Consider the following 19383-nt stretch of genomic DNA (forward strand, 5'->3'; position numbering starts at 1 on the left):
ATGCACCAACTTGTAAGTCGCTCTGGATAAGAGCGTCTGCTAAATGACTTAAATGTAAATGTAAATGTGTTCCTTTTGTCCAGGTGGGAAAGGGCAGTGTGAAGTACAACAGAGATTGCGTCGTCTGTGGATCTGTTGGGGTGGTATGCAAATTGGAGCGGGTCTAGGGTTTCTGGGATAATGGTGTTGATGTGAGCCATGACCAGCCTTTCAAAGCACTTCATGGCTACAGACGTGAGTGCTACAGGTCAGGATTCATTTAGGCAGATTACCTTAGTGTTCATGGGCACAGGGACTATGGTGGTCTGCTTGAAACATGCTGGTTTTACAGACTCGGTCAGRGACAGGTTGAAAATGTCAGTGAAGACATTTGCCAGTTGGTCACAGTCGTCTGGAACATATTCCAGTCTGTGCTAGCGAAACAGTTCTGTAGCTTAGAATCTGCATCATCTGACCACTTCCGTATTGAGCGGAATCTACACACAATACCCCATAATGACAAAGGTAAAACAGGTTTTTAGAAATGTTTGCAAATGTATAAAAAAAACTAAATAGAAATAGCTTATTTACAAAAGTATTCAGACCCTTTGCTATGAGACTCAAAATTGAGCTCAGGTGCATCCTGTTTCCATTGATCATCCTTGAGATATTTCTAGAACTTGATTGGAGTCCACCTGTGGTAAATTCAATTGATTGGACATGATTTTCAAAGGCACACACCTGTCTATATAAGGTCCCACAGTTGACAGTGCATGTCAGAGCAAAAACCAAGCCATGAGATCGAAGGAATTGTCTGTAGAGCTCCGAGACATGATTTCGTCGAGGAACAGATCTGAGGAAGGGTACCAAAACATGTCTGCAGCATTGAAGGTCCCCAAGACACAGTGGCCTCCATCATTCTGAAATGGAAGAAGWTTGGAACCACCAAGACTCTTCCTAGAGCTGGCCGCATGGGCAAACTGAGCAATCGGGGGAGAAAGGCCTTGGTCAGGGAGGTGACCAAGAACCCGATGGTCACTCTGATAGAGCTATAGAGTTCCTCTGTGGAGATGGGAGATTCTTCCAGAATGATAACCATCTCTGCAGCACTCCACCAATCAGGCCTTTATGGTAGTGTCCAGATGGAAGCCACTCCTCAGAAAGGCACATGACAGCCCGCTTGGAGTTTGCCAAAAGGCAGCTAAAGACTCTCAGACCATGAGAAACAGATTCTCTGGTCTGATGAAACCAAGATTGAACTCTTTTGTCTGAATGCCAAACGTCACATCTGGAGGAAACCTGGCACCATCTCTACGGTGAAGCATGGTGGTGGAAGCATCATGCTGTGGGAATGCTTTTCAGCGGCAGGGACTGGGAGACTAGTCAGRATCGAGGGAAAGATGAACGGAGCAAAGTACAGAGASATCCTTGATGAAAACCTGCTCCAGAGTGCTCAGGACCTCAGACTGGGGTGAAGGTTCACCTTCCAACATGACAAGGACCCTAAGCACACAGCCAAGACAACACAGGAGTGGCTTCAGGACAAGTCTCTGAATGTCCTTGAGTGGCCCAGCCAGAGCTTGGACTTGCACCTGATCGAACATCTCTGGAGAGACCTGAAAATAGCTGTCCAGAAACGCTCCCCATCTAACCTGAAATAGCTTGAGAGGATCTGCTGAGAAGAATGGGAGAAACTCCCCAAATACAGGTGTGCCAAGCTTGTAGCGTCATACCCACAAAGACTCAATGCTGTAATCACTGCCAAAGGTGCTTCAACAAAGTACTGAGTAAAGGGTCTGAATACTTATGTAAATGTGATATTTCTGTTTTCAATTTTTTATAAATTAGAAAAACTTTCTACAAACCTGTTTTAGTTCTGTCATTTTGGGGTATTGTGTGTAGATTGATGAGGAGAAAAAACAATTTAGTCAATTTTAGAATAAGACTAACATAACAAAATGTGGAAAAAGTCAAGGGGTCTGACTACTTTCTGAAGGCACTGTATATGGAGGCGGTGTGAAGTAACAGTAACATTTAATTACTTGCACTGTGTAGGGGTTTTCTCAGTCTTATAAGTCTGTCTGTCTGTCTGTCTGTCTGTCTGTCTGTCTGTCTGTCTGTCTGTCTGTCTGTCTGTCTGTCTGTCTGTCTGTACCTCTCCAGCCACTTCCACTGCAGGAATCGGTTATAGTACATGCTGTCGATGTAGTCTGCGAAGGGAGCCACACTCAGGTAGTCATGGATCAGTCTAAAACAGAGGACAGAGAGACAGAAGGCAGTCAGAAAACAGACAGCCCACTAACTGGGCCTCCTTAAGGCCCAGAGTTTTTCCTGGTCAGGTCACATGGTCAAGAAGACCCCCATGCCCTACACATATACCATGCTGCTACGCCATGGGCCCATCTCTCTGACTACTATACCCCAAACATCAGTTCACATCTAAACATTAATTAACCACAACCAGAGGCAGCAATGACACGAAGGGTCTGTTCAGGGTCGTAGTGTTGTTGGAACAGTTGTGAGAATGTTCCAAAATAGAAACAATGCTGAACGGAATGGCGGGTGATTGAAGTGGCTAAGGGTGATTAATTAGAACAATATTCATCAGCAGCCACATACCCTCAACATGCTATTGACACACCTAGTGTGGACAACTGTTCAGAGGATGTTGCACAATGCAGTAGGCAGTTTATAGGAAAACTCACTGAAAATTACCCTTTATTCTTAACCAACTTCCTTTGTTCAATAATGGTGAAATTATCTTAAAATATCGACCTTTTCTGATCTTGAATACATCCCATATGCTGAGTAAGTACTGTACGTTAGTGTATTCTCTGTTACTGTGTTTCTGTGTTTCGAGACAGACTCACCTGGTGCACTCATTGAAGAGTTCTTTACAGGGCTCCTGCTCCAGCCTCTCTGTAAACTGACCCACCATGTCCTCCCCCAACTCAGGAATGTGATCCTCTGACTACAGGGCGATGGAACACAATACAACGTGAATTACGTATATATGACATCATAGACCCAGATTAAGCCCACTCCTGGATTAAAAAGCATGCTCGATGGAGTATCTCAATTGAAAGTGATTTTTAGTCCAGGAATAGGTTTAGTCTGGGTCTGGGAAACCACACATCAACATTATTGAATATTTGACATCAAATCACTCATTGCCTGAGAATAGGTTATTCTACTGTACCTTTGGGCTGAAGTACTTGTCTAGGAGCTCCTGAGCACACTCCCTCCTCTTCTCATCTGGACTGACCTCATACTCTGCCTGGTGGGGGGAAGAAACAGTAACATACATTATTCAAACAGATGCACAAGCACACACCTGTACAGTGATATCTGCTCCAATAGGTCAGTTCTACCTTTTCCACTATAGCTAGTAGCCTACAATCACAGTACTTTCTGTACAACCTCTAATGGTACTAGGACCACGTTACCAAATCACTGTAGTAGGCATGAAATAGAAAAATACTTTTTGAATCAAAAGAGGTATTACCAATAAGAACATTGTTTATTTCATCATAATTTTTTTTGGTTTCATGCCTACTGAATACGACCCAGGCCTACTGTAAGTACCTCCCTAGTACACTACAGCACAGTTCTACAGAGTCACTCACCTGGGTCCCACTCCTAACCACCATTTTGATTCATAGTTCTCTCTGGGTTGTTGACTCCTAAATCTCGCCAAGTACAACAGCATCAGGCCCTTGTGTCATGCCATCCTCCACCCTCCATCCAGCAGCATGAGTTACAGTACGCTAAGAGMCTCACTCTAAAGTGCGTCCGCTGGACTCGCAGCACAACTTGTCCATAATGGTTAGTGACAGTTCAGACGGTTCAAATCTCATTTGCTCTCTCTCATGTAGCCCAGGCTCTGTGAGAGGCAGGAAGGAGACAGTGCAGTAAAAGGACGTGCTCACTACTTATGAAGTCGGAGAAGACTGTCTGCTATCTCTTATTTCACAAAGTCAGCCATCTATTCATCATTCTACTTCCATTGACTATTTTCGCTGTGCTAGTAGCATCCTCCTATTAAGCCTTTTTCTACTTGTAGGCTTTTGCATTTGTTAATAAACCAGAGGATCTAGCTACAACAACACTCCTCAGATCAACATACACGTGTGCCAGTTATAATGTGTTAGAGGGAAGGAGGTAAAGTGGATAGGTCATGACTGAGTGTGTGTGAATGCGTGCATGCAGGAGTGAGTGTGGTGTATGTGTGTATATGTGTGCTCCAGAACAATATATTAGAAGAATGCCACGGTGGTCAGCCAGGGTGGAGATAGGAAGTTCAGGTTTATCATTGAGCCATTAGGAGGGGGCTCTGAACAACAAACACCCTGGTAGGCTACCCCACTCCCCCCTCACCCTCCAACACTGCCCTCCCCTCTACCCCCCCAGGGACTGGGTAGGAAGAACACCACAAATGTGACCTAAACATTCTTCCACAAGAGCGTAGCGCGGGGCACATTCACTGAGAAAGAAGAGGAAGGGGGAGGGGCAGCGGAGGGTGGTATAATGACTTTTCTCCCAGAAGTCACGAGTTCCTGTATTCCATTAGCTACTAACCTCCCCTCCGACCCTTCCCTCCCCTCCCCTCCCCTCCTACCCTTCCCTTCAACCCTTCACCTCCCCTCCGACCCTTCCCTCCCCTTCCCTCCTTTCCTTTCCTTTCCTACCCTTCCCTCCCCTTCTACCCTTCCCTCCCCTCCTATCCTTCTACCCTTCCCTCCCCTCCTACACTTCCCTTCACTCCTACACTTCCCTTCCCTCCTACACTTCCCTTCCCTMCTACACTTCCATTCCCTCCTACACTTCCCTCCCCTCCTACACTTTCCCCTAATACTTGAGAACTTGAGATACATCTAGATAAGCCAATTCAGAGTCCTTCTGAAGATGTGCATCTCGAGGAAAAACAAACACAAGCGTTTTAATCCTGCCTGTCTGTCTTTCTTACCACAGCGTCCAGAAATTTGACACAGCGTCTCAGCTCAGCCCGGGTTTCACAGAACTGCCGAAAGAGCGTGCGTCCGATTGGCTGCCGCTCACAAAGGCTGATGTAGTCTTTCTCTGTTGAAGGACACAAGACAAGACATAGAGGGAGTCAATGAGGGCCTCTCTCAGGGTAGAATGAAAACACTCAAGCACAAAAACACACATTAGAAGTTGGGCTGATGTATAGAAATATATACTGTGCATAATACACGTGCTCACGCCTACTCAAATGCATTTGTGCACTTAAACACATTGTATACACACACTCAGAGCATATTAGCAAATGTATGAGTACTATGGTATCAAACTATTCCCATACACCTCTGCCTAACCACTCTCTGTAGGTGGAGAAATGGTAATGAATGAGGCCTAAACATACCCAACACACACAGAACAATCTCATCTTCAACTACTTAAACTAAACAGAAATGGTCCATCATCTCCTCACACATGTAAACAGTAATATATAGAGGTATTCTACATGTATGCATGTATCCAAGTTATTAGGCCCCATTTCCCCTGTGTGTGTGTGTGTGTGTGTGTGTGTGTGTGTGTGTGTGTGTGTGTGCGTGTGCGTCGTGTCTGGTGAATAACAAATTGCCAGAGGGAAACGGCGATTTGCATCTGTGGCTCAGGTAGACACAAAGGATATCCAGGAGGCTGTATGATGGATCCAGGAGGACGTGTGCAGGTGGCCGTTATTGATAGCAACCGTGACTAAATACATTGAGAGCTACTCCAAGCTCGTCTCGGTAACCAAAGAGCAGCTGTAGACACATACCAGCACACGTGCACATGCACACCGCTATAGCTAGCTGTTCATAAAGACGACGGCAGAGAATGTTCCTTTTTCATTCTCTGAATACGCAAAAGGAGAACATCCTTTGGTATTTTTCAGGAGCATACATTGTTTTGGAAGTGTTAGGCCTATATGTGCCGTAAGTTACCTTACATGCTCTCTACTCAAACACAAAAGCTCTACTGTGCCTTAATGAAATTCATTTAAGTTTATTTATAACTTAATTCATTTAGTTTTGTTAGAAGTTAATTCTGTTATGCGATAATACTGTAGAGATGTCCAGTGATGTACCCTAAGGTTTAAATCATGTTGCAGACTAATTTAGCAACACACTTTTCTTATTTGGGTCTACAATGTCTTATTTGTCATCGATCAAATTACAGATTTGCCCTTTAATGTCACTACAACAATAGAACTACCCATGTCTTTCCACTAAATCATTTTGATACATGCTCATGAGCTGTCGGTTGTTGTGGTTCTGTTGTGTATCTATAGGGCCCTATGTGCTCTGTCAGTGTATGTGCTCTCTGATTGGGTTCTGCAATGGAACGGTGAGGAGGACAAAACAAGATTTGACCCCCTAATGGCTGTTTCATAGAGATAATCGCATTAGCCACAATGCAATTTCATTCAGTCCTTGACAGAGGCTCTATTGACAGTAAGATAGTTGGAAGAGATCATGCAGATCCCCCTCTGAACCCTGGCCTTTCTCACATCTATTGTTGCTTTCAATGGATGGATGGTTTTTGGCCCTGTTACAAGACCACCTGACTCAACCAAAATGTGAGTCAGAAGATTGAGAGGAGAATTGAAGTCAGACAATAAATTCATCACTGCATTTGATGTCATTTAATAAATTCAACGACTATAAACTTGATTCCACAGGCTTCATGTTTACGTCAATGATGGGCTCTTAAAAACCGTGTAGTGATGTTCCAATTGTGAAATTCATCCCACAAGATCACAGCCATTAAAACAGTAAGCTATTTGGATTCTGCGACATATTGCATTGGGGCTGATAGCCTGATACTGCACTCTGCCTTGTTCCATCTTCTCTCTCTGCTTGCTGCTCTGACTATCAATAGGGGCAATTCTCTGATAACAGAGTAAAATGTATGGAGAGAGGAGGGAGGCAGAGAGTGTGAGCGGCAGTGTGGTAAACCTGAAGCCAGTGCTCATTAACAGTTACAGAGAGTGCACAATGCTTTATTGACTGCCGGACGATTGGATGGTTACTCCAGGCCACCCATGGAGATTAGAGGATCCCTTATTAGGGCTGAAGCCTGGGAGGAGGAGGGGAGAGGAAGAGGAGCGGAAATGAGAAACGGGATTTCAGTCAGTGTCTCTCGTGTCTCTCTGCCCCGTTGGGTGGTAAAGTGGTGTTAGTTTCCTGGGAGAGTGGAAGGACACAAAATAAACTGGAGGTGTGCATGTGTTTTCTCCTGAGGGCATCAGACTCTTTTTCTCTGTCAAGCCTCRCCGGTAAACATGGACGTTGAGGGTTTCCTGAGCCCCTCTCTCGCTCTCTTTCTCTACACTCTGTGCAAACTGCATTGGTAATTGGCCGCCTGTCTGTGTTTATCCCGCACAATCTCAGGGGGAGGTGGCTTTCTCTCTGTCGCTGTGTATCAGACAGCATCTGGTGAGGGTAAACACCAGGGAACAATGAGAGAAATCCACATGTCATCCACTCAGGCCTGTAATTATGCCCTATGCTGTACTGTATGTATCGTGCCTTCAGAAAGTATTCACACGCCTCGACTTTTTCCACATTTTGTTGTGTTACAGCCTGAATTTTAAATGGGTTGAATTGAGATTTTGTGTTACTGGCCTACACACTATACCCCGTAATGTCAAAGTGGAATTATGTAGATTATTTATTTTTTGACCAATTTATTCTCAATGAAAAGCTGAAATGTTTTGAGTCAATAAGTATTCAACCCCTTTGTTATGGCAAGCCTAAATAAGTTCAGGAGTAAAAATGTTCTTAACAATTCACATAAGAAGCTGCATGGACTCACTCTGTGTGCAATAATAGTGTTTAACTGTACCCCACATATACAATTATCTGTACAATTACCCCACATATACAATTACCCCACATATACAAATTTCAAACAAAGATTCAACCACAAAGACCACAGAGGTTTTCCAATGCCTCACATAGAAGGGGCCCTATTGGTATATACAGTGGGGCAAAAAAGTATTTAGTCAGCCACCAATTGTGCAAGTTCTCCCACTTAAAAAGATGAGAGAGGCCTGTAATTGTCATCATAGGTACACTTCAACTATGACAGACAAAATGAGAAAAGAAAATCCAGAAAATCATATTGTAGGATTTTTTATTTTTTAATTTTTTTAAAGATTTGAGAACAATCAATGTGTCTATTGTATGTATGGAAGGCCACAATAGGAGCTGGAGTCATAAACCAAAAGGCCCTTGGCCAGGAGCCTCAGCCTAGTGATATGCATCTCAACCTAATCTCCTGCCTTATGGAGATAAATGACAATAATGAGGAAATCATATGATTTCCTTTAACCTTAATATTTTTTTTCATTCTTTGTTCACCACCACCTCCCAACCTACTGTTTGACCCTGACCAATGGAGGAAAGTAGCCTATTTTCAGAAATTGGGCTCAAATCCATACAATTGTTCTACTCTTATGAACAAAATAGGTAAGAACTAGGAAGAGGAGCCACAATCCCACTGTTTGCCCCTAGTTTGACACAGTGACATTTTGCAATGAGTCAATAGTGTCAACCTGGTGTTGTAACAATGCCCCAAACTGGGTGTAGGCTAAATACTGTAACGACAGCCTTGAAAACAGCCATCTCATCCTAAAGTTTGGGCTTTGAGCTTCCACTTATATTTAATTGTGTTACTTTAATTTAGACTGCATTAGTTTCATACAAAACACAATCTCTTAGAACTGCTGCAGAACAAACACTCAAATATGCAACACTTTTTCCCTTACCATCTACATATTGTAAGACGTTTCAATTATCGTTAGTGAGATCTCACAGCAAAACTGTGTGTGTTCTGTGTCTACTTTGTGTTCCAAACCAGTGACCTATAAACATTTGCCACCATTTTCTTTTTGAATGGCAGAGTGAATTAAAACAAACATGCGAGTCAGCTTCCTCTTTCTGCCCAGGCCACAGCTTCCTCTGTGGTCAAATTGAAGCATGGTTACATTATGTCTGCCTCTGCTTCATGGCTGAAGTCAATGATAAAATGCACTCAGCATTTACAGGTTAAACAGGATTCACTTCATAATCATCCATCTGAAAGAGCGATGGATGAGAGGGATTTATAAACCCTCTCTGTGCCGCTTTAGAGAAGCTGCCGACAATGCCTCTAAACTATCGGAAAAGAGAAAAACTAAAGTTACCACAGCAGCCTATCTTCATCATTCACGTGTTCCACAGGATACAATGCAAGCCCCATGATTACAAAATCCTGTGCAGTTAGCTGATCTGCGTTGGTGTGAATCCATGTTCAGCAACTCCTGACCACCACCAGCAGCACCAGCCACAAATATAAGATTGTCAATCGCCATAAACACAACGCCAATATACTGTATGTTTCTTTGTGCACAAAATAGCCAATAACTAATGTACTTCCTAACAAAATAATGGGATGATTGAATAATGACTCCTGATTACATAATAKGATAACTGACGCATATTATACAGGCCTGCATTCCAACTGTACTAAATTATACATACAGTATGCTTCTTATCTTGAGGGGATGAGGTGGGGATTTCCTCCACCATTGAAAGCACTGTATGGCCAAGTGCCATCAGACTACTTCATAACATAACACAGTCCGTCATCACCAACCCCAACTTGACTTCTGTCAGACCCAGTGTATGGGCGGCAGGTAGCCTAGCGGTTAAGGGTCAGTAACTAAATCCCTGTGCTGGCAAGCTGGAAAGATCTGCCATCCTGCACCTGGGCAAGGCAGTTAACTCCCAACAACTACTGCTCCCTGGGCGCTGATGACGTTGATTAAGGCAGCCCCCCTCACCTCTCTGATTCAGAGGGGTTGGGTTAAAGGCGGAAGAAACTTTTTGGGTTGAATGCAGTCAGTTGTGCAACTGACTTAGTATCCCCCTTCTCAGATCTACAGTGGACAAACTTCAATCTCAGCCTCTAGTTATTGTTTTGTGAGACTTTTCCACCTCTTACAGTGCCCTCATCAAGTATTCATACCCCTTGACCCCTTGGAATATTTGTATTCTGTACAGACTTCCTTCTTTTCACTCTGTCAATTAGGTTAATATTGTGGAGTAACTACAATGATGTTGATCCATCCTCAGTTTTCTCTTGTCACAGCCATTAAACTATGTAACTGTTTTAAAGTCACCGTTGGCCTCATGGTTTGCTTCCTCTCTATCAACTGAGTTAGGAAGGATGCCTGTATCTTTGTAGTGACTGGGTGTATTGATATGCCATCCAAAGTGTAATTAATAACTTCACCATGCTCAAAGGGATATTCAAWWWWWWTTTTTTACCCATCTACCAATAGTGATCATTGCTAGCCAACCATTTTCAAGTTTTGCCATAGATTTTCAAGCAGATTTAAGTCAAAACTGTAACTCGGCCACTTGGGAACATTAACTGTCTTCTTGGTAAGCAACTCCAGTGTACAGTTGGCCTTGTTTTAGGCCGTGTTTTAGGTTATTGTACTGCTGAAAGGTGAATTAATCTCCCAGTGTCTGGTGGAAAGCAGATTGAACCAGGTTTTCTTCTAGGATTTTGCCTGTGCTAAGCTCCATTTTTGTTAATTTTTTAACCTGAAAACTCCCCAGTCCTTAACGATTAGAATGACATGAATGACCCATAACATGATCCAGCCACTACTGTTCTTGAAAATATGGAGACTCAGTAATGGTACTCAGTAATGTGTTGTATTGGATTTTCCCCAAAGACAACACATTTTTTCAGGACAAAAATATAATTGCTTTGCCACATTTTTTTACAGTATTACTTTAGTGCCTTGTTGCAAACAAGATGCATGTTTTGGAATATTTTTTTATGTATAGGCTTCCTTCTTTTCACTCTGTCAACTAGGTTAGTATTGTGGAGTAACTACAATGTTTTTGATCCATCCTTAATATTCTCCTACACAGCCATTAAACTCTGTAAGTCACCATTGGTCTCATGATGAAATCCCTGAGTGGTTTCCTTCCTCTCCGGCAACTGAGTTAGGAAGGACGCCTGTATCTTTGTAGTGACTGGGTGTATCCAAAGTGTAATCAATAACTTCACCATGCTCAAAGTGATATTTCCTGTCTGCTTTTTGTCTTTAAAAAAAWAWATATATATATACCAATAGGGGCCCTTCTATGCCAGGCATTAGAAAACCTCTGTGGTCTTTGTGGTTGAATCTGTGTTTTAAATTCACTGCTCGACTGAGGGACCTTACAATTATCTGTATGTGTGGGGTACAGAGATGAAGTAGTCATTCAAAAATCACGCTAAAAACTATTATTGCACACAGAGTCCATGTAACTTTTTATGTGAGTTGTTTTTACTATCTAGGCTTGCCGTAACAATCCATTTTAAATTCAGGCTATAACACAACAAAATGTGAAAAAAGTCAATGKGTGTGAATACTTTCTGAAGGGACTGTATTTGAGTGTGGAGTGCAGCTTTTCCCTCTTGTGTTTGGGACTTTTACTATGAATTTAAACTGAACAAAAATATAAACGCAACATGTAAAGTGTTGATCCCATGTTTCATGAGCTGAAATAAAAGATCCCAGAAATTTTCCAAACACGAAAGAAGTTGTGCACTAATTTCTTTACATCCCTGTTAGCGAGCAATATCAAGAAGCTGATTAAACAGCACGGTCATTACACAGGTGCACCTTGTGCTTGAGTCAATAAAAKAATAAAAAGGCCGCTCTAAAATGTTCAGTGTTGTCACACAACACAATGCAACAGATGTCTCAAGTTGAGGGAGCGTGCAATTTGTATTTGTATTTGCATTTATTAGGGGTCCCCATTAGCTGCCACGGCAGCAGCTACTCTTCCTGAGGTCCAAACACATTAAGGCACTTACATCACACATAAAACAAAAGATAAAACAGTACATCATTTAAAATCAAATCTTATTTGTCACATGCACAGAATATAACAGGTGTATGTATACCTTACAGTGAAATGCTTATTTACAAGCCCTTAACCAACAATGCTTTAAGAAGTTGAGAAAAAAAAATAGATAAGTAAAAACGAGAAAATAAAAGTAACAAATAATTAAGCAGCAGCAGTAAAATAACAAGCGAGGCTATATACAGGGGGTACCAGTACAGAGTCAATGTGCAGGGGCACCGGTTAGTCGAGGTAATTGAGGTAATATGTACATGTAGGTAGAGTTAAAGTGACTATGCATAGATTATAAACAGAGTAGCAGCAGCGTAAAAGAGGGGTCTGGGTAGCCCTTTGATTAGCTGTTCAGGCTTGGGGGTAGAAGCTGTTAAGGACCTCGACTTGGCGCTCCGGTACCGCTTGCCGTGTGGTAGCAGAGAGAACAGTCTATGACTAGGGTGGCTGGATTCTTTGACAATTTTTAGGGCCTTCCTCTGACACCGCCTGATATAGAGGTCCTGGATGGAGGCCGAGCAGTTGCCATATCAGGCAGTGATGCAACCAGTCAGGATGCTCTCGATGGTGCAGCTGTAGAACCTTTTGAGGATCTGAGGACCCATGCCAAATCAATTCAGTCTCCTGAGGGAGAATAGGCTTTGTCGTGCCCTCTTCACTACTGTCTTAGTGTGTTCGGAACATGATAGTTTGTTGGTGATGTGGACACCAAGGAACTTGAAGCTCTCAACCTGTTCCACTACAGCCCTGTCGCTGAGAATGGGGGCGTGCTCGGTCCTCCTTTTCCTGTAGTCCACAATCATCTCCTTTGTCTTGATCACGTTGAGGGAGAGGTTGTTGTCCTGGCACCACACGACCAGGTCTCTGACCTCCTCCCTATAGGCTGTCTCATCGTTGTTGGTGATCAGGCCTACCACTGTTGTGTCATCGGCAAACTTGATGGTGTTGGAGTCGTGCCTGGACATGCAGTCATGAGTGGCGACTGCAGTCATGAGGAGGCGACTGAGCACGCACCCCTGAGGGGCCCCTGTGTTAAGGATCAGTGTAGTGGATGTATTGTTCTCTACCCTTACCACTTGGGGCCCGTCAGGAAGTCCACATCTATAATGCAAAGTAATACAAAAGGGCCTGTAGGACCTGCCTTGTTGAYAGTGTTGTTAAGAAGGCAGAGCAGCGCTTTACTATGGACATACTTCTCCCAATCTTAGCTACTGTTAAATCAATATGTTTTGACCATGACAGTTTACAATCCAGGGTTACTCCAAACAGTTTAGTCACCTCAACTTGCTCAATTTCCACATTCATTACAAGATTTAGTTGAGGTTTAGTGAATTATTTGTCCCGAATACCAATGCGTTTAGTTTTTGAAACATTTAGGACTAACTTATTCCTTGCCACCCGTTCTGAAACTAACTGCAGCTCTTTGATAAGTGTTGCAGTCATTTCAGTTGCATGCTGACTGCAGGAATGTCCACCAGACCTGTTGCATTTCTTTACCATAAGCCGCCTCCAACGTCTTTTTAGAGAACTTGGCAGTATGTCCAACAGGCCTCACAACCGCAGACCACATGTATGGCGTTGTTTKGGCGAGTGGTTTGCTGATGTCAACACTGTGAACAGTGAGTCCCATGGTGGCGACGGGGTTATGGTATGGGCAGGCATAAGCTACGAACAAGGAACAAGATCACATTTTATTGATGGCAATTTGTATGCACAGAGATACCGTGACGAGATCCTGAGGCCCATTGGCGTGCCTTTCATCCTCCGCCATCACCTCTTGTTTTAGCATGATAATGCACAGCCCCATGTCGCATGGATTTGTACACAATTTCTAGAAGCTGAAAATGCACACTCACCAGCCATGTCACCCATTGAGCAAGTTTGGGATGCTCTCTATTGGTGTGTATGACAGCGTGTTCCAGTTCCCGCCAATATCCAGCAACTTCACACAGCCATTGAAGAGTGGGACAACATTTCACATGTCACAATCAACAGCCTGATCAACTCTATGCGAAGGAGATGTGTTGCGCTGCATGAGGCAAATGGTGGTCACACCAGATACTGCCCGGTTTTCTGATCCATGTCCCTACCTTTTTTAAGACGCATATCTCTATTCCCAGTCATGTGAAATCCATAGATTAGGGCCTAATGAATTTATTTCAATTGACTGATTTCCTTATATGAACTGTAACTCAGTAAAATTGTTGCATGTTGCGTTTATATTTTTGTTCAGTATATCTATTGTGGCGGGTCAGCCACCAGGGGGAGACTCGTCGAGGCCTGGTAACAGATGGAGTTTACATCACGAGGCAGTGGCTCTATCTGCTGGACGTGCCAGGTCTCGACGGGCTCTCCGAACAGGACTAATTGGGGCTGATTGGGAGCTGGTGAGTAATCAAGGGCAGATTGCTCACCAGCTGTGCAAGGCCCATAAAGCTGCCAGAAGGGCAGCACACAGGGAGAGGACTAGGGGAAGTGAGGTGACTTCCATGTGGTTGGATACGGTTACCCGAGCTAAGCCGAGGGAGTTGAGTTTGTGTGCCCGACAGGATACAGGAAGACCAGGGGCCCAGGAGACGGTATCCCGGAGAGGGTCTCATGAGGGAGACCTGTTCTTTGCTTTTGGACTTATTATTTAATAAACACCCTTGAAACCGAGCTAATCATACTCTGTCTGTGTCTGATCTATGTAAACGTCTTGACCAAACCCCCTGGTCTGCCACAAGTGGTAGAGAATGCGGGCACTCTGATAATGTGGTCAGATCAGGGTTTACACAGTACCAGCATGGACGAGTTGATAGCTCAGTTCGTCCGGGCCCAACAAGCACAACAGGTGGTTCAGGAACGAACGCTGGAGGAACAGCGACTACAAAACGTCTGCCTCGTTGAGGAAGTCAGGAAGCTGCAAGGAGGAGCGTCTCCTGGATCACATCCCAACCAGTTTTTAATCAAGCTAACGGAAGACAATGACCTTGAAACCTACCTCTGTATATTTGAACGGACAGCACGACGGGAAGGATGGCCAAGGCCGCAGTGGGCAAGTCTGCTGGCCCCGTTCCTCTCTGGGAATGCCCAAAAGGCGTATTGGGACCTGAATGACGTACAGGCGGATAACTACGACAGACTCAAACGGGAGATACTCAGCCGCTACGGGTACAGTCTGGCCCATCGGGCTCAACGGTTCCACGACTGGAGGTTCATACCCGACACCTCCCCCCCGAGCCCAGATGAGCGACCTACTGCGCGTCACCAGGGCATGGCTCCTCACCGACGTATCCACCCTATCCATCCTCGACAAAGTGGTCCTGGATCGCTTCTTACGGGCGCTACCCCATGACATGAAGAGTGCAGCGAGTTTATGCGCACCCCAGACCTTGGAGGGCCTCCTGAAAGCAGTGGAGACGCAGAAGAACACTCAGGCACTGCTGAGTGGGAGCCGGGACGAGTCGGCGACCCGTCCGAAGGGACGGAAGGACAGCCCCACCGCAGTGTACCCCGAACCGACAGTCGGCAGGGCCAAAGGACCGCAAACCCGTGGAGAGACGGCGGGGGTAGGGCCGACCCGACACCGACGACCCCAGGTAGAGGGAGACCAAAGTAGGTGTTTTGACTGTGGCGCCCGGAGGCACATTGCCTGGAATTGCCCGGCTCAATTGCCCGGCTCGAGAGGAGTCGATGCCATCAGCTAGCCCCAGAGGCGAGGTGGGTCACGCCGTGAACTATGTCACCTTCTGTTGGGCGCACCACGAGTCAACTGCACCCAATGTCCCGGTGAAGGTTGACGGACACGACACGGAAGAGCTATTAGACTCCGGAAGCATGGTTACGCTYGTAACCACGAGCCTGCTGAACCAGGAGCATGAACGGGGTAGGGAGATGTCCATTTCCTGTGTTCACGGTGACACAAAACGGTATCCCACCGTATGGACCAAGATCTTGACGCCACAAGGGAGCTGTTGGGACACGAGTTGAGGAAGAATGTACGAGCCAGCTGAAGAAGAGAGCGGGGACGACCCATCGCCTGTGCGGCCCGGAAGCCGCCGGTTAACCAACTTGACTCTACGGGTCTGGAGTCGGAGGGGGAGCCGGAACCCAAACCCCCTGGGGAACCACTGGAAGAGGAGCCCAGCCTCCCCCTCCTCGATTTCGAGGAGCCAGTCGAGACCCCCATGGGGGGCCAACTGAGGGGACAATTCGGGACGGCCCAGTGGGAGGATCCGAATTTGAAAGCTGCCACCGCCCAAGTGATAGCGGTGGATGGACAGCTACTTCCRGGGGTGAGTGACTGGCAATACCCCCATTTACAAATTAAGAATAACCTTTTGTATCAGGTGTCGCGCCAACAGGGGGAACTTCGAGGGGTATTGTTGCTGCCCCGACGGTACGTAGGAACCGTTCTTCAGCTGGCCCACACGCACCTTTTGGGGGTGCACCTGGGAAAGGAGAAGACCTGGGAACGGATCGCCGCCCGGTTCCACTGGCCCGAGATGAGGAGGGCCGTGGAAGACTACTTTTGCAGCTGCCCGGAGTGTTAACTCACTGCCCCAAAAGCACACTTCCGAAACCCTCTGGTCCCCCTGCCAATAATCAGGGTGCCCTTTGAACGCATCGCCATGGACATAGTGGGACCCCTGGTAAAGTCTGCACGAGGACACAGGTACATCTTGGTAATAGTGGACTATGCCACCCGGTATCCCGAGGCATTCCCCTACGGGCGGCGGTGTCCAAGGGAATCGCCCGGGCGCTGTTCCACCTCTTTAGCCGGGTGGGCATCCCGAACGAGATCCTGACAGACCAAGGTACGGAGTTTATGTCCCGCCTCATGAAAGAGTTGTGTGCCCTCCTGCAGATCAAGCAGATCTGGACCTCCGTTTTTCAAACGCAGATGGATAGGCTCGTCGAGCGCTTCAATAAAACGCTCAAACAGATGCTGCGGAAGGTCATCGAGCAGGACGGGAAGAACTGGGACCAGCTACTACCCCACCTAATGTTCTCAATCCGAGAAGTACCCCAATCTTCCACTGGGTTTTCCCCGTTCAAACTCCTCTATGGGAGGAGGCCACGCTGCCTACTGGACCTCGCCAAGGAGGTGTGGGAAGCCCAACCGAACCCCTTACGCAGCGTGGTAGAGCACGTGGAGACAATGCGAGAGCGGATGACAGCCATATGGCCAGTCGTGAGGGAACATATGGAGAAGGCCCAACGCGCCCAAGCCCAGGTCTACAATCGGGGAGCCCAGCCCTGAGAATTCCAGGTGGGAGACAGGGTGCTGGTCTTGATCCCCACGGCCGAAAGTAAGTTCCTGGCAACATGGCACAGACCATACGAGGTGATCGAGAAGCTGGGACCTGTCAATTACCGCGTACGGCAACCGGGGAGGCGGAAACCCCAACAGATTTACCACGTGAACCTGTTGAAGAAGTTGCACGAGAGGACAGCCTTGGCCGTGTTATGGTCGGGACAAAGGACGCCAACGGTACCAGTGGAGGTCCCGAGTAATGAGGACCTCGACCCGGCCCAGAAGCAAGAGCTCAGGGAGCTCGTCGATCGGAACACGGCGGTTTTCTCCGAGAAGCCGGGCCGCACGACCCTCATTGAACACCACATCCGTACCCGACCCGGGGAAACAGTACGAAAGAGGCTATATCGGATTACGGAGGCCCGAAGGAGGCCGTGAAACAGGAAGTGGAGGCTATGCTGAGGATGAGGGTCGTGGAAGAGTCCCACAGTGCATTGTGCAGCCCCATCGTGTTGGTGCCAAAACCGGACCGCAGCCTCCGCTTCTGTAACGATTTCCGGGGGGTGAACGACATCAGCTTGTTCGACGCATATCCCATGCCGAGGGTGGACGAGCTCATCGACCGATTGGGAAAGGCCCGGTACATCAGCACCCTTGACCTGACCAAAGATTATTGGCAGGTACCGTTGGCAGCCTCCTCCCGGGAGAAGACGTCGTTTTCGACACCAGATAGGTTGTACCAGTACCGGGTGCTCCCGTTCGGTCTCCACGGAGCACCGCCCACATTCCAACGGCTGATGAACAGAGTGCTTCGACCCCACCAGCAGTACGCAGCGGCATATCTGGATGATATCATCATCCACAGCCAAGGTTGGGAAGAGAACCTGACGCGCCTCCAGGCCATGCTGGATGCGCTCAGACAAGCCGGGTTGACCGCAAACCCCAAGAAATGCAAGCTGGGGTTCGAGGAGGTGGAGTACCTGGGGTATTTGATCGGACGGGGGAACGTCAAGCCCCAGGAGAGGATGGTTCATGCGGTGCGTGACTGGCCCGTTCCACGCACCAAGACACAGGTCAAGTCCATCCTGGGACTGGCAGGATACTATAGCCGGCTATAGGCTCCATCTGCTGGACGTGCCAGGTCTCGACGGGTTCTCCGGACAGGACTAATTGGGGCTGATTGGGAGCTGGTGAGTAATCAAGGGCAGATTGCTCACCAGCTGTGCGAGGCCCATAAAGCTGCCAGAGGGGCAGCACACAGGGAGAGGACTAGGGGAAGTGAGGTGACTTCCATGTGGTTGGATACAGTTACCCGAGCTAAGCCGAGGGAGTTGAGTTTATGTGCCCGACAGGATACAGGAAGACCCGGAGCCCAGGAGACGGTATCCCGGAGAGGGTCTCATGGGGGAAACCTGTTCTTTTCTTTTTGGGTTTATTATTTAATAAACACCCTTGAAACCGAGCTAATCATACTCTGTCCGTGTCTGATCTATGTAAACGTCTTGACCAAACCGCCTGGTCTGTCACACTATCAGTGGGCTAGCAAGTAGAGGAGAGGAGAGGAAGCGTACCTGTAGTTTGCCGGAGCTCCTCACACAGGCTGATGTGGGGAAACTGAAGCATCTGTTTCCATTTCTTGCTTTTTCCTTTTCTGTTTCCACCACCTCCTGCAAAAGAACAGTGGTTGATTAATCAAACAAAGGAAAAATATAACACATGGGAAAACACTAAGTAGCCTTGAGCGGCCCATAGAAATACATACAGTCCCTAAAAACACTCAGAATAAAAGTGCTGTTGTAGATTCGTCAAGATAAAGAAGAGGGTCAGGGTGATTAATATAATGGCTGTCCTGGAGTGTGTGTCAAGAAGACAGAGAGGTTATTAATTTGTAGACATAGAAAAAGCAATGTTACTGTATTTTAGTCTACCTCTTTAAATAAAATAAAATAGTTTTGGTCGTGTACACATATTATGCAGATGTTATCGTGAGTTTAGAGAAATGCTTATGTTCCTAGCTCCAACAGTGCAATAACATCTAACAATACAAAACAATACACGCAAATCCAAAGAATTTAAAGAAAGGAACTAAGAAATATAGAAATACTAGAACGAGCAGTGTCAAAGTCCAGAATATAAATATATATGTATATGATGGTGTGTGCGCCCGGGTGGCGCAGTGGTCTAGGGCACTGCATCGCAGTGCTAGCTGTGCCACCAGAGTCTCTGGGTTCACGCCCAGGCTCTGTCGCA

General features: G+C 46.3%; 1 protein-coding gene across 1 annotated transcript in view; it reads right to left on the minus strand.

The window, feature by feature from the left end:
* LOC111950365 (G protein-coupled receptor kinase 6-like) overlaps nucleotides 1–19383 on the minus strand; it is a 49236-nt gene that overhangs the window by 24027 nt on the left and 5826 nt on the right. Inside the window, 5 exon segments of the mRNA XM_023967874.2 lie at nucleotides 2135–2227; nucleotides 2850–2950; nucleotides 3179–3256; nucleotides 4946–5058; nucleotides 18705–18800. Of these exon segments, the coding sequence (XP_023823642.2) occupies nucleotides 2135–2227; nucleotides 2850–2950; nucleotides 3179–3256; nucleotides 4946–5058; nucleotides 18705–18800 (481 nt within the window).

This window comes from Salvelinus sp. IW2-2015, linkage group LG23 (assembly GCF_002910315.2).
Source record: "Salvelinus sp. IW2-2015 linkage group LG23, ASM291031v2, whole genome shotgun sequence".
Classification (NCBI taxonomy): Eukaryota; Metazoa; Chordata; class Actinopteri; order Salmoniformes; family Salmonidae; genus Salvelinus; species Salvelinus sp. IW2-2015.